Source organism: Squalius cephalus (genome assembly GCF_949319135.1).
Source record: "Squalius cephalus genome assembly, chromosome: 16".
Classification (NCBI taxonomy): Eukaryota; Metazoa; Chordata; class Actinopteri; order Cypriniformes; family Leuciscidae; genus Squalius; species Squalius cephalus.
In genome coordinates this window covers 20,613,442-20,632,934 of record NC_137137.1, presented here as the reverse complement: position 1 = coordinate 20,632,934, position 19,493 = coordinate 20,613,442, and the positions used below count along the sequence as shown (strand labels likewise).

General features: G+C 40.2%; 1 protein-coding gene across 2 annotated transcripts in view; it reads right to left on the bottom strand.

Moving 5' to 3' along the window:
* The window catches only part of gfra2a (GDNF family receptor alpha 2a), a 94,959-nt gene extending 75,668 nt beyond the window's left edge, over positions 1-19,291 (bottom strand). For both annotated transcript variants that reach the window (XM_079897041.1, XM_079897042.1), the window contains exons 1-2: positions 18,751-19,291; positions 16,728-17,033 (exon numbers count right to left, since the gene is read on the bottom strand). In XM_079897041.1, the coding sequence (XP_079753167.1) occupies positions 16,728-17,033; positions 18,751-18,844 (400 nt within the window). In that variant the 5' untranslated portion in view covers positions 18,845-19,291. The remainder of the gene's footprint in view (positions 1-16,727; positions 17,034-18,750) is intronic.
* Between the last annotated feature and the right edge of the window lie 202 nt (positions 19,292-19,493).

The following is a 19,493-nucleotide window of genomic DNA, read 5'->3' as shown; positions in this document are numbered from 1 at the left end:
AATATTGGCTTACAAACTGCTTTGCTGGTATTTCTTCAGTGAGTACAGCAGGTTACTTCTAAAATAAAATCCAAAACAAGACACACAATGTGCAATTGATTTTTTTTGAATGCTTCTTTTGATAAGAGTAAATAATGGATTTGGCTGCATTTGCTGCTTTTTTATTATTATTATTATTTTTAACTGAAAACAGTTGTTGCAATGTGAGACCAAGAATTTTCAGATCTTTGATATGATTGACATAAAGTGTTTAACATTCTTTTACCTGCCAAAATACAAACTCCACAACTGCATAAATTTATGATTGAGACTTTCATAAAAAAAAGGGTAAAGGTAAACAATTTGGCTATTCAAAAACATAATTAGGCCACCTACTAACATCTACGTTTGGCCAGCAGGTATAATTCAGTTGGGTTTCAATTCTTCTTTCAGAGCAGCATGTTAATATGCTGATTTCTCTTTGTTTACACAACTTTTTTTCCCCCACACTCTTTATGGGAAATCTTGCTCATATGGGAGTTGCAAAGTGAGGTGAAGAATAACCCTCAGCATATTGCAGAATAATTGCCTTTTTCTTTCATTACATTTTCTAAGAGCACATCCATTTCCAGTTTAATGAAGCTAAAACAATCATCTACCTGTGAGTCAATATTCCTGCCAGCAAGATTGCTTGTCCTTTTTGCCTGGCAACAATGTTCACTAGTGTTGTGGTGGCATTTGTTCCTCAAACTACATCATTCCAGATGAGTGGGACTATTGAACAGCAGGAGGGAGATTCTCTGAAATGGAAAGTGCCAAAAGGCATAACTGAAATAGAAAATCTTAACTGGCAAACAAGAATCGCTCCCATTTCATCTCTATGTTGAGGGCATGGGTGGGTATACATCATCATTGTTGTGGTTGTTGTTGTTTTATCCACTCAGTTGTGTCCGACTCTTAGTGATCTGAAGGATAAAGTTCTTTCAAGGGAACTCGCGCTGCGTCAAGCGCTGCGGGAACGCTCCTGCGTGATTGCGTCATGAAGCACTCGTGAAATCAGTCCAATGGCGTGACGGGACGTCATAGGCGGGTGACGTCATTGACCAGGAAACTATAAAGCACCCCTGAACCAAACAATGTCAGCTTCTGTGTCTTCACAAGCGCTCTATGTGAAATCGTATTGTCTATTTGATGTGTGTTTGTCTCTCTCTATATATATATATTATGGAAAAGCAGCAGTTTAAGCAGTGTGTCACTCCCTGCCCTCGTTTCATCACGGGTGGGGATACACACGAGCTTTATGTGATGTGTTTAGGACCGGAACATGCCCAGTCGGCTCTCGAGGGGGCTGGCAGTGAGCATTGTGAAAAGTTGGCAATAAAAACTCTCCGGTCTCGCCGAGCGCTCTTCGAGGAGGGCGCTTTGGCTCGCGTTCCCCAGGGCTCGGGTCCCGCTGCTGACGAGGCACGGCGGAGACGCTCGTCCTGGGGTTCGCAGATGGATTTAACGGCGGGGTTTGAGACGGGTGATCCCCTATCTCTTCCTTTAACCGTTGAATCCGACGCTTCAGTTTGCGAGTCAGAAGCACGTGCTGCGGTTTCTTCTGCTCGCGCTGCAGCGCAGGTGCAACAGCATTCCAGTTCTGAGGAGCTGGATGTTGTGAGCCTGGGTGAAAATGAAGAGTTTACACAATCACACACAATTACACACACACAAGAGGAGCTTTTGGAGGTTATCACTCGTGCTGTTGCTAGATTAAAGCTGGACTGGCCAGCCGGTGAGCAGGAATTAAGTCAAACAAAAAGCAAATTAGATGAACGATTTTTGCCAGCTAGATCTCAACCTCCAAAGCGGGGCTTGCCGTTCTTTCCTGACCTCCATACTGAGGTGTCGAAGTCATGGATTAGACCGGCATCATTCAGAGTTTTTAACCCAGCGACTACTGAATATTCGAATATAGTAGGGTTAAAGAAACATGGTTATGTGGCGATGCCTCAGGTGGAAGAGACGCTTGCGAGCTATCTCTCCCCTGAGTCTGCATCATCGCTGAAAGCCCCGCAGCTGCCCACTAAACCAGTGAGAACGACATCAGCTTTAGTGGGTAGGGCATACTCAGCAGCAGGTCAGGCAGCCGCTAGCTTACACACTATGGCTGTCCTGCAAGCATATCAAGCTGATCTATTAAAAGACATAGACGATGAATGTGAGGAAGTGGGGAGAGAAACGATCGCGGAGATCAGGAGGGCAGCTGATCTGTCTCTTCGGGCCACCAGAGAAGCGGCAAAATCTATCGGCCGCTCTATGGCAGCAATGGTGGCCACGGAGAGGCATCTCTGGTTAAATTTATCTGACATCAAGGAAAGAGATAAAAAGTTTCTGTTAGATGCTCCTGTCTCCCCTACCGGTCTGTTTGGTGATTCAGTGAATTCGGTTGTAGAACGATTTCAAGAAGCGAAAAAGCAGGCAGCCGCATTTTCAAAGTTTCTTCCCCGAAAAGTCTATGTCTCTGGGGCTGCTGGGCGGGAGCAGCCCCAGTCGAGTATGTCCTCCTCTCACAGAGCTCAGCAGAAGGTGAGCGTGGCTGCCCGTGCTCCCCCACAGAGAGACTGGGGACCGGGACAGCGCGCTCAGCCAAGGTCTTCCCGAGGTAAAGCAGATCTGAGGACTGTTATTATCTCCAGGAAGGCCTCGGCGAAGAAGTCCTGACGCCAAGGACGTCAGGATTTCGATGGCAGTCCCCTCCGAGGGGAGTCGGTGTGTCGAGGCACCCGTTTCCTCTCGGTGCCATCAGGGGGCCGTGTTGCCAACCCTGCCACCTCCGGTGTTTCAGGGCGCAGTGGTCCTCAGCGAGTACTCATCTCTATGTCCGCCCGGAAACGTAGCGGCATGGGGAAGCTCGCACCCTCTGAGGAGGGTTCAAAGTGGGTCAGTTCGGTTGCTTCCTGCCGGTGCGCCGTTTAAGGTCATCGAGCTGGCCGCTCAAAAAACACCAGAGACCAGCCTCGAGAGGCTGGTTCCCTTAGTAGAGTATCTGGCAGCGTGGAAACTTCTGCCAAATGTCTCAGATTGGGTCCTGCGTACAGTGGAAAAAGGGTACAGAATTCAGTTCGGGTCATGCCCGCCCAGGTTCAGTGGAGTAGTACACACGGTAGTAAACTCCGAGCAGGCTCTGGTGATGGAAGGAGAAGTACAGACGCTTTTGCAAAAAGAGGCTATAGAGAGGGTTCCTCCCCACAGCAGAGAGTCGGGGTTTTACAGCCCGTACTTCATAGTTCCAAAGAAGGGTGGAGGGCTGCGGCCCATTCTAGATTTGCGCCAACTAAATCGGGCAGTCAAGAAATTAAAATTCAAAATGCTCACGTTGAAGCAGATTGTGTGTCAGATCAGGTCCGAGGACTGGTGTGTCACGATAGACCTAAAAGACGCATATTTTCACGTCTCCATCCTTCCGCAACACAGGAAGTTCCTCAGGTTCGCTTTCGGGGGCGAAGCATACCAGTATCGGGTTCTTCCGTTCGGCCTAGCACTGTCACCCCGCACGTTCACGAAGTGCGTGGATGCAGCTCTGGCTCCCTTGAGACTCCAGGGCATCCGCGTGCTGAATTATATAGACGACTGGCTCATTCTGGCGCAGTCAGAACTTCAGGCGGCCCAGTATCGAGATGCTGTGCTAGCCCATATGAAAACGTTGGGGTTAAGGCTAAATGCAAAGAAAAGCGTGTTAGTTCCACAACAGAATACCACTTTTCTGGGCGTAGTATGGGACACAAAGACCATGAGAGCCCGTTTGGCGCCCGCCAGGATAAAAACGATCCTGGAAGCCGTGCGCAGGATAAGACTAGGCCAGTCACTCACTGTAGTACAGTTTCAGAGAATCTTGGGTTTGATGGCAGCAGCGTCCAACGTGATTCCTTTTGGCCTGCTGTACATGAGACCCTTACAGTGGTGGCTCAAGACCAGGGGGTTCTCCCCGAGGGGAAATCCGTTCCGCATGATCAAGGTCACGCGGCGATGCCTACGTGCCTTAGTTATATGGAAAGATCCTTGGTTCTTGTCCCAGGGTCCGGTGTTGGGAGCTCCTTGTCGTCGCTTAACGCTAACGACGGATGCTTCCCTCACCGGGTGGGGGGCGACCATGAGTGGTCGCTCGGCTCGGGGTCTGTGGAGCGACCATCATCTTTCCTGGCACATAAACCAGCTGGAGATGATGGCCGTGTTTCTGGCGCTCAGACACTTTCTCCCAGACCTCAGGGGCCACCATGTGTTGGTTCGCACGGACAACACAGCGGTGGTCTCCTATATAAATCGCCAGGGGGGTTTACGATCTTGCCGGCTTTGGAAACTGGCACATCGAGTTCTGATTTGGGCCCAGGGGAAGTTGTTATCAGTTCGAGCATTGTATATTCCGGGTTACATGAACAAGACGGCAGACTCTCTGTCGAGACAGGGAGTGGTGCCGGGGGAATGGAGACTTCACCCCGAGGTGGTGGAGCTCATTTGGAGTCGATTCGGACAAGCTCAGGTGGATCTGTTTGCGTCTCAAGAGACAACGCACTGTCCCCTATATTATTCCCTCACACACCCAGCCCCAATGGGGTTGGATGCCATGGTACAGACGTGGCCGAGGCTACGTCTGTATGCCTTTCCCCCCCTGGCGTTACTGCCAGGAGTTCTGGAGAGAGTTCGCCGGGACGGGGTTCAGCTCTTATTGATAGCCCCGTTCTGGCCGGGCCGAGTGTGGCTGTCGGACATTGTGTCCCTTCTCGAGGGTCCTCCATGGGAAATCCCGGTCAGGAGGGACCTTCTCTCTCAAGCGGCGGGGTCAGTGTTGCACCCGCGTCCGGAGCTGTGGAGACTGTGGGATTTGGCCATTGTATTAGAAGGCCTAGCTCAGGCCCCCTTTGAGCCTATTGAAGAGGTTCCGGAGAAGTTTCTCACATTAAAAACTTTGTTTCTTCTATCTATCTCTTCTCTTAAGAGGATCGGGGATTTACAAGCATTGTCAGTTGCTCCCTCGTGTCTTGAGTTTGCCCCTGGTATGGTGAAAGCGTTCCTGTTTCCAAAGGAAGGTTATGTGCCTAAGGTCCCCACTAATGTGGCGGGTCCAATAATGCTGCAGGCCTTTTCTCCGCCTCCGTTTCAAAACCAGGACCAGGAGAAATTAAACTTACTTTGCCCAGTGAGGGCTTTAGATGCGTATGTCCACAGAGCTGCCCTGTGGCGCAAGTCTGATCAACTGTTTGTGTGTTTTGGGTCCCCGAGTAAAGGGAAGCCCGCATCTAAGCAGACTTTAAGTAAATGGATAGTCGAGGCTATCTCACTTGCGTATGAGTCGGCCGGTCATCCTTCACCACTAAAGATCCGAGCCCACTCGACTAGGAGTATGGCTGCTTCTATGGCCCTGTTATCAGGGGTTTCACTTCAAGAGGTATGTGATGCGGCAGGGTGGTCCTCTCCGCACACTTTTGTGAGGTTTTATAACCTGGATGTGGCTGCTACTCCGGGTTCTCGGGTGTTTGTAGTTTAATGTGCATTGCGATTTCACATATACAGGCACTTGAGGACTATGGCAACGTGGGTATTCAGTTCCCGCAGCGCTTGACGCAGCGCGAGTTCCCTTGAAAGGGAACGTCTCAGGTTACGTATGTAACCATGGTTCCCTGAGAGGGAACGAGACGCTGCGTCGCTTTGCCATACTCCCGGCATGCCTGTGACCAACTTGTTCGACCTATCAGAAGCTGACATTGTTTGGTTCAGGGGTGCTTTATAGTTTCCTGGTCAATGACGTCACCCGCCTATGACGTCCCGTCACACCATTGGACTGATTTCACGAGTGCTTCATGACGCAATCACGCAGGAGCGTTCCCGCAGCGCTTGACGCAGCGTCTCGTTCCCTCTCAGGGAACCATGGTTACATACGTAACCTGAGACGTTCTTCCAATTGTCTCAAACAGTGAATACACCAATAGTGTACATTACTGAACCTTTGTTTTGCAGTAAACTCACTTTTACGTTATGTTACATTCATGTTGTGAGATTTGTCTCTGTCCACCCTGCTGAAAATATGACGTATTGAAGATTGTACAATTGTGCAAATTCCTCTGATAATTAAGTTTTCACTATAGTATCTGCATTGAGTTAGACATTTTTGGTCAAATATAAGATTTTATTTGATTGATTGATTGATTGATTGATTGACAGAAATTAGTACTTTTATTCAGCAAAAATGTATTGATTTGATCAAAAGTGATTAGACACAAAAGATGTCTATGTCAAATAAATGCTGTTCTTTTGAACTTCCGATTCATCAAAGATCCTAAAATAAATTTAGCACGGTTTCCAGAAAAATATTAAGTAACACAACTGTTTTCAACATTGACGATAATAATAAATGTTTCTTGAGCACCAAATCAGCATATTAGAAGGATTTCTGAAGGATCATTGAGAAGACTGGGGTAAATGTTCGAAAATGTTTTTGAAAAGTCTGTTATGCCAATGCAAAACTTTGTAAAATAGTTAGTAAAATAGTAAAAAGTAAGTAAAATGCCCTTTGTCTATTATTAATACTAATATATTCTATACGATTTAATTTTCAATTATAATTTTAATTATTATCATAATGCTATATTAATGGTGAACAGCACGGTTGTGATGGTCCACCAACTAAAGACCAGCACATAATAATTATTAGCCAACATAAACCAGTCTGGATAATGACGCTGGTCTAAGCTGGCCTTTTCAGGGAAGGGAATATAATATGTTGTTCTATATCTGAATGTAGTTTTGCAGTGGTTGCTGGTTCTGGATGCACAGTGCGGTACAGTCATAAGGTATTTCCCCATGCAGTCTAAACCTTGGCATTTTCACACCGCCTGCTCAGAGTCCCAGCAGAGCGCCAAGACTGTTTTAACATTACACCTAGAGCCTCATCAATCTTGCACTACTGTCTCGCTGCATCTCCACTTACAGTAATGGAAATCATTAAAAAAGGATTCACAAGGAGATACAAGTGCTCTGCCTGTCATCGTATTTCTTCTCCGCTGTACACATAAACACATGCACCGAAATGTTTCTAGGGAAAATGTGGGAGCTTGTGTGTGTGTGTGGATGTGGGTCCACCCGGCTGGTTGGCAGTTTTAGAAAGCGTCTGTGATCCAGTGTAGAGCTATTGAGCTGCCCTAGGGCCAGCGCTGATGATTTAGTGGCTGTAGACTAGGGGTGGGAGGGGGGTGGTGGGTTGGGTTCGGGGCAAAAGGGAGGAAGCAGAGGACAAATAGACCAGGTGGGGGTGAGGCATCCTATCGCCTCCCTGTGGCCAGCCTGTCCTTATGAAAGTGGATGACTGAGGTAATAGACTTTGACTGCTGCTATCGGTCATAGAGTTAATAGCTAGATTCTGGGGAAAGATATTTTGTGCTTGGCGTTAGTATCATAGCTCGAGAGAGCGAGAGCCGGCACACGGAGAGGGGAGAAAAATGCCAGAAAGCAATACATACTGTTTTTTTTTTTTTTTTTTTTTCTTTCTTTTTCCTTTTACTTGCTATGGTACCATTGGGGAAACCACAGACCCTCCAGGGTTTGAACTCACAAGTCTCCAGCCGTCAGGGTTCCCATACATTTTAATCAATGAATTTCCATGATTTTTTTCCAATGGCTCGTGACGGATAAGGATTTTTAACAATCATTTTAGAGACCGCAATCACAAAGAGCAATTTCAAGACCATTAAATATCTTAGAGCTCAGCATAACTAGAAAAATGTATGTTCATTATAGAGATTTCCCTAACCTTTCCTTGACTTGTTTGAAAATAGCAAATCTGTGAATCTACCTGTATTTTTCTAAGCAAAAAATATGTAATTGCAAAAGTATTTAAGTATTTAAAAAAATACTCTTTTTTAAGCATAAACCTCATTATGTTTTAATAGATTTATGCTCAAGCCAAAATAAAGCAATCCTCCAATGCTGAAAAAAACCTCTTAATATATCATATTAATAAATATATTTACTTTGTTTTGATGTTTTAATATTTATTGTTTTAAGCATAAAGCTCAATAAAACCTAATATATTTATTCATTCATTATTGGTTTTGTTTTAATGATGTTTACATATTTTTACAGAAAACAAGACAAAGAATGCTGGAAAAAACTGCGTGGGAACCCTACAATGTTACAATTCCATCGCTAGCCCCGGTAACCTTGACCTTGAAGGAGCTCTTAATACTTGAGGCTGGACCTTGCTGCTGAATTCACACTGATTTTGTTCAGCTTATTCACCTGCTCATGTACCTGTCAACCTCTGCTCAAAATACAGAGACCTTGAAGCAAAAGTCATCCATCTTTGGCTTTCGAATTGAAATTTAAAATGAACTAGATTGTAAGTCTCAGAAAAAAATATTTAGGAAGACATGAGGTGTCATTCCATCTAGTCTTGGACGTCCCCTGAGGCGATGGATCTATTACTGTGGACCAGCAGGTTATAGGGAATTACAGACATTTAATTTACAAGATGTGAATCAGTCTCCTCAGGTATTTATTGCATATGTAGAGATTCCAGAGTATCCATGGGAACCAGAATAAGATGGAGGCTAAGGCTGACATTTAAATTGAACAGAAGTCAACTTCCATAAAATAAAAATAAAAGATCAAAGGAACATGATAATAGAACTGGAACATGATTAGGGGATTCTTCTAGAACATGTCATTCAAATAAAACATATTATGTACATGTTATAGATTATAGTTTAGCTGTCTATTAACTCTTTCCCTGCCACTGATGGGAATTTCTGTAATTTATGAGACATCGCTTCCCCGCCATTGACTTCAATTTCAGTCTTTCCGTGTTTTCACTTTTATACAGTAGGGGGCGCTATTTCGTATCTTCTGAGAGAAAGAGAACTGAATCTCCTGACCAAAAGACATGTGAAGAAGAAGCAGAAACAAGCAATAGCATATTTAAGCAAATGCATATGTCAAACAACATGATCAACAGCATATGAATCAAAACTGCCTAATGTTACCGAATGAAATGTCGACCCAGGACGAGCTATAGGACTGTGAAGCTTTGGGGGTGTTGATGGACACAATCTACTCCATCTAGGCTTTTGATCATCATTCTGAATCCCATCCAGACATAGTCTTTGACAAAAACGTGATTTTCTCAGCTTTTTGCTCAAAATGATTTTATTTTTTTTATTTTTATGAAACTTTTTATTTATTTTTATTTTACCCACATTCACCAAAACTGAAATGTGTATTTTTTTCTTAATAAATTGTATCATTTTTAATCTGTTTGTCCAACCAATGAAAGACATACAAACAGTGTCCAGCGCAGTGTTATGTTGGTTTGTGTTTTAGTTTTACTATTGTTTTATTCATATATTTAGCTTTTTTTGTTGTTGAATATTTTTAGTTTTTGTGTTAATTTTAGTTTGTTAATTTTTTTGTCATTTTTATATGTGCTTTGTCATTTTAGTTTTTTATCACTATTTATGTTTAATTTATTTTTATTTCAGTGTTAGTTTGTTTTAGTTAACGATAAAAACCCTGGTTCAGGGAAACAATGATTCTGCAATTCCATTTACACAGAAAGGACATACTGTCAAAATTGTATCCTTATATTGAAATCATTACAATCAAAGATTTAATCACATTCACAACACTCAATACATGATGCTAACTGACCACATGGCATCTTTTAGCCAGTGGTGTAAATGGCCGAGATTCACTGGAAGACCTAATTTTACCATAGAAAATCCCATTATATATAAAAGTATGAAATTTGCATGGTAGCCTATTTGGAGGTTTACGTGGATGAAAGATGGAAATCCTCTACATTTTGAACTGGAACTTCAAAACTTTTAAATCTTTACTTTGTTTCTTGAATTCTCAAAAGGTTTCATCCATCTGTATGTTTGTCATGATCAACAGCACTTAGCCTACATAATCATTTGATGTACCGTTTAGAGTCTCTCTTAAGTTCTCAACTTTGAAGAACAGATCTGTGATCGCAGTAACTCCCCTAACCCTATTCATCTGTATCTTAAGACAGAACCTCCTTCAGGTATACAATCAGATCACAAGCCTTTCTTACTGCTCAGTGGCTTTCTCTAGTTTTCCCTATGGTAAAATTACTTACAAAGTGTTTGTCTTTGGTAAGACAACCGGGGGAGCTTGTGTCAAAATCAATTAGACTCCTGTTAAGTTGAACCTGGTTCACTGCGCAATGGTTCAAATTAATTTTGACTGATTCTGTGCCATACTCTCAGTGTCCACAAGAGCACAACTCAAGCTAGGGCGGGTGATAAAGCACCACTAAGTACTGCAGTTCAGGGAGTACTCAATCAACATTCATTCTTGATTAAAAGACCACATAATGCATGCTATATTTATCACAATAGTGTTCTTTGCATCATTGTACTTTGTACAAGTCTAATTGTCTTACCTGCAGTGATGACGTATTTTTGTAGGCCAACTCAAAGCAGTGGTGAGCTCTTTACTCAAAAATTATTTATTACTCATTACTCGTTACTCATTTAAAAAGTAATTTTACTAATTTATTAATTAATATTACTAATTTGACTTATCACTCCCTGTCAACAGTAATTCGTTACACTTGTTATATTACTTTTCCGTTACACCCCAAAGAATTGGTAACTGCGTATTTTCTTCTCAAAATTCTGACATTGCATGTGCGCCTCTCAGTGCATGTTATATGGGTGTATTTACACGTTTAGTGAGTATCTCTTTAGCGAGTCGTCATTTCTATTCATTTTCCACTGAATTATGTGATCTGGTAAGCATATTAGTATGCTGTCTCCCTGTGTTTTCTCTATTGGAGTCACTGTTATGATAAAGAAAAAGATAATTTGTTGCACATATGCCACTCATTTTACGTGTTCATAACCAGCCTTGTCTTTTCCGATGACGAAGTTCCATTACATTTCCATGTTATGTCTCTGTACCTAAATAACCCATATAAATCTTTTTACATAAGAAACATGAAGCTCATAAAAAGAAAGACTTTTGATAGATGGGTATTATGTATATTGGGATCTAAGGGATGTGGATGAGCAAGCCATGTAATGTCAGAGTAAAGTAATGCCACAACTTACATTTGACCACAATGCTCTTGTCATATTTTCTCCCGACCAAAAAAAAAACAAAAAAACCCAAAAAACGAAGTCATGTCCAATATATCTAGCCACCGAATGTAAGCTTTTCCATATTCCATGCTGCAATGGTGATGTCACGTGCACGTACGAGTTGGATTGTTTGATTTCAAATCAGTAGGGGTTGAGACTATAAAAATTACATTGTAACAAACTAAACAGAAAAACTATAGGATTTTTCCATTGACTTTTGAGATATTGCAGAAAATAAGCTGTGACCAAGAAAAGTGTATGATACTTAAACGTTTTGTTCATCATGATGATCTTCACAAATTAACACAATTTTTATTCATTTTGAAGCCTAAAAAGCCAGAAATTAAACTAAACTAAACGTGGGCTATAAACAAACAACACCACGGTCACGTGACTTCAATGTCATAAAAAAAATCACCAAGGGGGTATTACCGATGTATTTAATAAAACTTGAAAACTTGAAATGCCTGAATAAAACTTCAGGCATTTCACCAAAAACCCATTAAAAAAAAAAAAAAAAAAAAAAAAACATTGACTTTGGGACGATGGAACCACTTAAAGGTGCAAAAGGTGATTCTATACAGAACTTTTTTTTTTTTTTTATGCTGGTTGAAAGTCTCCTCATTTCCTGATAGCAATCCCCATGTTAAGCGGTCTGTATTTTTATAAATATATATCATCTGTGGAAGAACCATAAAATGTATATCGGTAGGACTATAAAATGTGTATCGTTGGTAGGACCATAAAATGTACGTTTAATCATTGCATTCGGTCCGAATGAAATGATACCATGAGTTTTTAATGTCAGTCAACGTGTGTTTGCATACCACTGCGCAGCCTGTTCGCGCAGACATCATACGTCATCAGAGAGTTTCACGTACGCTGTTCAGACAGAACGAGAATGGCAGGCAAACAGCAACAACCTAACAACCTTTCCTTCTGAACCGACAACAAGTGGCAAGTACATTTCAAGTTTGGCAGTACAGTTCTATGAACCGCTGACTTTGCCCTATCCAAATAATTCAGTGAGATTCGACTGTGTTGCCGCTATAATCGCATATGAACAAAGCTGAAATACAGTACATAATTTCCTTTATGGAAACTTCTGAACTGGAGTCATTTCACAATCACATACTTATGTATGCAAGCAAGTGCTTCTGTTTCTCCCCTCACTGTACTGTAAAGTTTTCTCACAGGTGAATGACACATGATGTTATCCAATAACGTTGTCTCTGGTCATCTCGCTTCTAGTCTGTGTGCGTTCATGTGTTTTGGACGAGGCGTGGCTTTGGACGGCGATTTGCAGGGAGGGTGGGATTGTATGTTTTCAATGCTAGCAGGCGAAAGTTAGCATTTCCCTGATCACAACTCATTTCCACATTTTGGCCTACAAAAAAATGTCATCCCTGCAGAAATCTATTTAGGCCTAGTAAATTTGTCTCATTTTATGGATGTTTAAAATCAAGTCATTTGAAAATGGTCATTTCCAAGCCCGGAAAATTCCTAGAAAAGGATTCTCGATAATGAACATAAATATTAATAGGCTATAAATCACTCGGATTGTGAGTGCAGTCCCTGTTAAATGTTTATTAAAAGTCCTTATCCATCACAAAATACTTGAAAAGTCATGGAAAAACCATGGAAATTGGTGGTTAACATGGATGAGAAGATGCTATACACATTAGTTTGTAAAAACGTAAAAAACAAAACAAAACAAATTCTTTCTCCATTGATGGCCAATTTATTTATTTATTTTTTGAGGTGCGGACTGATGGGGCAGTGAACCCGAGGTTACCCCGTGAGTCAGTCCTAGAGCTCCTCCTGTCCGTTTTTAGGGGAAAATCGGGTCCATCGGAGACGTCCAATATATTTCTTAGGCACCGAAATAACACCACAGACACAGTTTAATCACCATAGGAAAATCTCAGAGTAAAATTGGGAGTTGTGAAAAATATGATGCACCGGTGTTTTGCCAGATGAGAAGTTTATCTATGTATCATCTTTTTACTCTTTTAATTCATTTTATAACTGTATTATATATCTCTTTTTATAACTGTTTTAATTTTCCTTGCTTTTGTGATTATTTTAATTCCTTTCTGTGTAAAGTACTTTGAATTGCCATAGTGTATGAAATGTGCTATATAAATAAACTTGCCCTTGCCTTGCCTTACAACTGACTCTAATTAGAGTAGGTGCAGGGTTGAGGTTAGAAGAATAAGGGGTTAGGGTTAGTAGTTGACATGTACTTGCAAAGTAACTTATAGTCAGTAGAATGTCTGTTGGGAGATCATCACAATAAAGAGTTAGCAGATATTAAGTAGACAGTCTACTTATAATACTTAACTAATAACAACTTCATGTCTACACGCAAAGATTCATATTCAATATCAAGTGATGCTGAGATGAACGGGAATGCTAACAGATAGCTTTCACTCCGTGAAGTAGTTATGTGTGGCCATTTGGAAGTAGTTAGACCAGCTTGTTCCGTATGCAAACATTATTTTCCCTTGTGTTTAAATTGAAGGTATTCATGATTAACCTCAGACAGGCTGGACAACAGAGCTTGCATAACCTTACATAGCAACAGGGGGCTTTTCACCAGTACCATTGAACTGCACACACATATTCATCCTACAGAGGATACAGGGCCTTGAAACACTGGAGCTTTTAAATGAAATCTTATACTATTCCCATATCAGGTCATGCCTCTGTACTGATTTTCCACCTCACCGTTGCACACATACCGCAGAAAGCAATTACTCTTTGTCAACTATCTAATCTATTGTTATGATGTTGGTGGAGAATGGAATGAATTCGGCTCTCAAGACCCAAAGGTAAACAGTATACACTTCCCTCTACTCTGCCATGGAGTGTTCTCGTGCTTATTTAGGCTTGGCAGATACAATGATGGATGAATGGATGGATCGCTATAAAGACGACCAGATGCAGAGTGAGAAAAAAAAAAAAAAATGAGTGAAATGTGTGCTCATACTGATTTTAGCACTAAACCTTAAGGTAAGGTAAATCCTCCAGGCAACTATTTTCTATGCCGGGAACAATATTACAGATCTTGAAACTTAAGAGGGGAAAGAGTTGAGAAACTGTTTGTCAAAATAGCAATAGAATTTCATATTTGGATTCAACAATGAAATATGACAACAACAGTATCATAGAAAAAAAAAGAAAAAAAAAATTTCTACAAGTAGTCCGTCTCCTCCTCCTTATAATGTCTCTGGTTTAGACTACATGTATCCACCTCTGTGCATAATGCTAATGCTGCACCTGACTGCATTTTCAGCATGTTTCCCATGCTTTGCCCTGCTGGGAAATGTATCTCTAAAGCCATGGCAAAAATAAGATTTATAAAATAAATTCAGCAGAAAATCAGGTGTTGTAATGATAACACTCAGCTACTACTGTAAGTTCTTAATAATTCAAATCTCAAATGGGAAATCCAACACACCAAACCTATGAGATTGATGCAGTTGTTACCTTAAAAAGCTATTTCTGCCTGATCTGACCCTTAATATGACCCTTCATTGGTGTAACCTAATGTAATCCATGTTTACACTGTCAGTTGTTGGAATAATTTTTTTTAATTTTTTTTTTTATCTTACCGAAACTAAATATTCATATATTAAATTATATTTAAAAAATGAAAACCATTTAATTAAAATGTTGCCAGAAGGAACACATTTAGGTTTCTGGACAAACATTTATTTCACTGTAATGATCACGATCGAAAACAATCACCTAAACAACAACGATTGAAAAGATTTTGCTTGCATTGGGTTTGTAAGCTTGCATTGGGATACAACCTCTAACTTAATGAAATACGACAAGAACAGTGCACAACAAGGCAATAAGGGATGCATCTTCATCTCATAAACAATCTATAACAACATCTAGTTAACAGTATTGAGGGAGTACAACCAATAAGCTGTGAACAATTTGTTCACATGGGGGTTGGTACTGTATGCATGGCTGCTCAAAAGGAGGTCAATCAATCGTTTTGACTCCACACGGTTCAGTTTGCATCTGCTTGATCAGGGCAGAGATAAAGAATATTCCATAACCACAGGGTGCATGAGCCACGCTACCCACATAGAACAACACTGGTCACTACTGTAAAACTGCTCAGTGAGGCACTAATGTTTCTTGCAGTGCAGCGTTAGATCAGATGCAAAGATCAATTGCTGGCATCACATTTCACATAACCAGAGTGAACATCTGCGTTATGTTTATCACAGTGAGTGAACGTGTGCTCAGTTAACTGTGAGTTGAGACATACTGCTACATCCTGGCATTTAATGACTCCTCTGTTCAGGTCCAAAACGATTCTCAACTAGGCTTATCACTGTGCTTTCTATTTCAGTGGAAAACATTTTGAACTATGAAACTATAACAAATTAATGGGGGAAAAAATGCATCAGTTATGAGAATATTGGAAACACTTCCATGCATCAAAATCTTGCTTGACTTCAAACCAGAAATTACATTCCGGCAGAAAAAGGAATGTTGATTGAAACTAAAAAAACAACATGCAAACTGAATTGTGTTTGCTTTAGAGCAGCTGCAGGAACGAAGAAGATGAGCTGAATGGCAGCATCACATTGAGGTGTTTGGCCGAAGCTGATCAAGTCATATATATTCAGCTCATGCAAACATGACACCACAATGGCGCGTCCTCACCCTCCTCCTGCGCCGCATTACTTCTGGCTGTTACCCCAGTGAGGAGTAATGTCAGTACACAAGGACTGTTTTCTCTCATTCATGGGCCTGACAGCACTACCAGCTAATGCACATCCCATCTACTGCCACTGGACTCTACTTGCACTGTATAAATGAACAGTGAAGGTGTTATGTAGGGATGTTATAGTAATTTCACAATTGTGTTTTCTGTAGCACTGGATTCTGGCAGCTAATGTTCAAAACACACACACACACACACACACACACACACACACACACACACACACACACACACACATTTATATAATAAATACATTATTAATATATTTATACATTATTTTCGTATTTTTATATATATAATAAATACGAAATACATATATATATATATATATATATATATATATATATATATATATATATATATATATATATATATATATATATAGCTCTCTAGTTGTGTTTTGTAAAGTGAGGGATATACTCGACAATGTCAGATCGCATATCGTTAAAACAACAATTAAGATATTATCGTAGACGATATATATCGATATATATATCACACACCTATAATATATATATATATATATATATATATATATATATATATATATACATATATTATACATATATACATATATATATATTTTTTTTTTTTTTTTTTTTTTTTTTCTATCAGAACACTCTTTATAACAGTAGAAATGTTTAATTCAGTTCAATGTTCAGTATAGCTTTGTTGTAGGCAAGACTTTGGCATCTACAGAAAATTACCATAAAATAAATCTACTCTGAGAAATATTAACTGGAGTTAAACGTGTGACTACTAGCCTCCATCTCCCCTACTGCCTTTCTGGGATCAATCATGTGTATCTATCCGACTATCTTATCCATTGATCCATAATCCCAGAGAGCTCTTACCTTCAGTCAGGCCTATGTTGATGCTCCAGTAACTCTGCAGACACTGCATTTCCTTCTTCATTCCCCTCTTGCAGCGGCAGTCGAACAGATCCATCTCCTGCAACACTTCCAGGGCTACCTGGCAATCCCTATTGGCCAACATGGTGTTCCTGTCCTTGCCTGCCAGACACTGCCTCATGATCCTGAAGCGATGGCTGCATTTTTGGTCCTGGTTACACTTCTCGGTGGCTCTTAAACAGTCCATTGAATCTTGGTGCCCAGACTCAGAGAGAGCGGAAGAGCCCGACATGGAGAACACTAGCTCATCTATGTAGGAGGGTGGAGAATAATGGAGGTTCAGGTATATATTTTTACATATGGACTGAGAAATGTCCCACAAACACAACTCTTTAATTAGATAACAGGATAGAAGTTTACCAAATCTTTATCTATTTATGACTAATGGATCTATAAAGACATCACTGACTGCATCCACTCATTTTTTCATAATAAAAATAAAGTAATTTTGCAATGACTATACAGCAAAACAGTGCAATTTAGGGATCAAGCCAGGGGCAATGACCAGATGATTGTGAGATCCTTTTAATGACTCACAAGGGTCTCTTGACAGCTCAGAATGGTGTCAAAGTACGAAATACATCCCTCGAAGAGCCAAATATCATATGCATCGCACAAAAGACTTCTAATTAGCATGACGTGAGTCACCAGTGAGTGACAGTCTTTTTTTTTTAGCATTTATTTAAAAAATGGATTTAATTAGTGGCTTTATACTTTCTTCGTTATTTTACTACTAAAAATGGCTTTTGCTCAATTCCTCTTTTTCCTTTGTGTTTGAGAGCGACATAGATTAAAAAAAAAAAAAAAAAATTGTACATATATGCACTTTTTTTTTTTTTGGTCATAGGGTCATTGTAAAGGAGGTGCAACCCACCAGTGACACCTACAGGTGTAAATACATCAGAATACTTACCAATCTCATTTTTTTCTTTTTTTTTTTTCTTTTCTTAAAACTGTTCAGAGCATATCAGTAGAATAACCAGAATGAAAGATTCAGACACACCCTTGGAAAACGAATCACCAATGAATGCTTTGCATATTTAAAATAAATAAATACATAAAAAGACTGAGAAATCCTGCGAGAGGCTCTAAGAATGCAAATGTGTGAAAAGAAGAAAACCAGGAAAGTAGTACTTTACATTTTATTATAGATATTAATAATACTTACTGTAGTATTAATTACAGTTCCACATATACACTGCAACATTAAAACTAATGTGAAGCGTAACTGGAGGTTCAATATCTATTTCAAAATGTGTAAATGGTTAATATGTTCTGCGGACTGTTTAAATATTCAGCCTATTTTTCATCATATGGTGCGCAGAAAGGATCAAGTCTCGTCAGTGTGAAATGGCCAGTGATAAATCCACAAAGTGACCTTGATAATTCTCAGCGTTATTGAAACATTTAATTTACTGTGAATTATTTTCTATACACTGACTTGTAATGAGTCGGATTATATATATATATATATATATATATATATATATATATATATATATATATATATATATATATATATATATATATATGAGTGGGATACTAATTAGATGCCATGTAAAACTATAAGACAACGTGATTAGTTATATTCATTCATAAGGAATGAAATGCAGCTCATGTAACTTGCATCATCATACATTTCAATACGCGAGTACCTTGAACTGATAAGTTCTTATGTCTTCAATTCCGATTTCCATAAATGAAAACTGATAGCCTATTATGCATAGGGTATCGTTGCTTTTCTGCTCGTTATTGAACTTGACCTCACCTTAATTTCACGTAACTTCATAAACTATTATGGTATTAAAATGTAGTAATCCCGCCACATCATTAACGTTGTTACCAGAGGAAAGTGGATAAATAGCAACAATGAAACTGAATAATAAATTGAAATAAATTCCATGAGGAGATTCACTTCGACTACAGAAAAAACGGCAAATGGGTGTTAATTTAAACAAAAACTTACCTAAAAAGAGCAGAAAGCCGTAGATATAGATATACATGTTTCTGTTTCTGAAAGGGAGTCCGCGTGCGTTAAAGGAAGCCGCTCGTGCCGTCATATGTTCCCTCCAAATTACTGTATTCTGCTTAGTCCTCTTAAAATACCGATGCTGCTCTAAACGCTCTATGACCTTAAAAATCCCAAATTGTATCCAGCGTTTGTCGGACCATGATTCTTTTCCCTGTCTAAATAATCCAAAGCCTCATATACAGAGGGAAAAGTTCTCTATTCCACTCAGGAGGGGAACTAAACCCCAGGTTTCCGTAGGAACCGTTTACTCGTAGTGGTTTCGGGTGGACAGACGCATATTCCCAATGCTGATGTTCTACTATTTCAAAAGGACGCCGAATTGAAACGTCCGGCTTACTAAAGCAATGTTCCTCAATATGGTACTCCCGTTTATGTCCGAAACAAAATTCCCAAGCAAAGGCAGTGAGAAACTTCAGATGGCAGAGCTCTGCGGACAGACTTCTGTCTCAGACGAAGGCAGTGCGCTCCTGTGGAGCAAAGCATAAGCGAACGCACGTGCCCCCGTTACGCGCTCCAAACCACATGGTAAATGATCCGGAGACGGATGAGTTAATCAAACAAGGAGTCAAGCTGAATCATCATACTATGCTTAACTAACAGGTTTTAGGGCAAATGTAAATGCAACTTTTGACAAGAGGTTAGTAACTGCTCTTGCAATTGTGTAACTACAATACTAT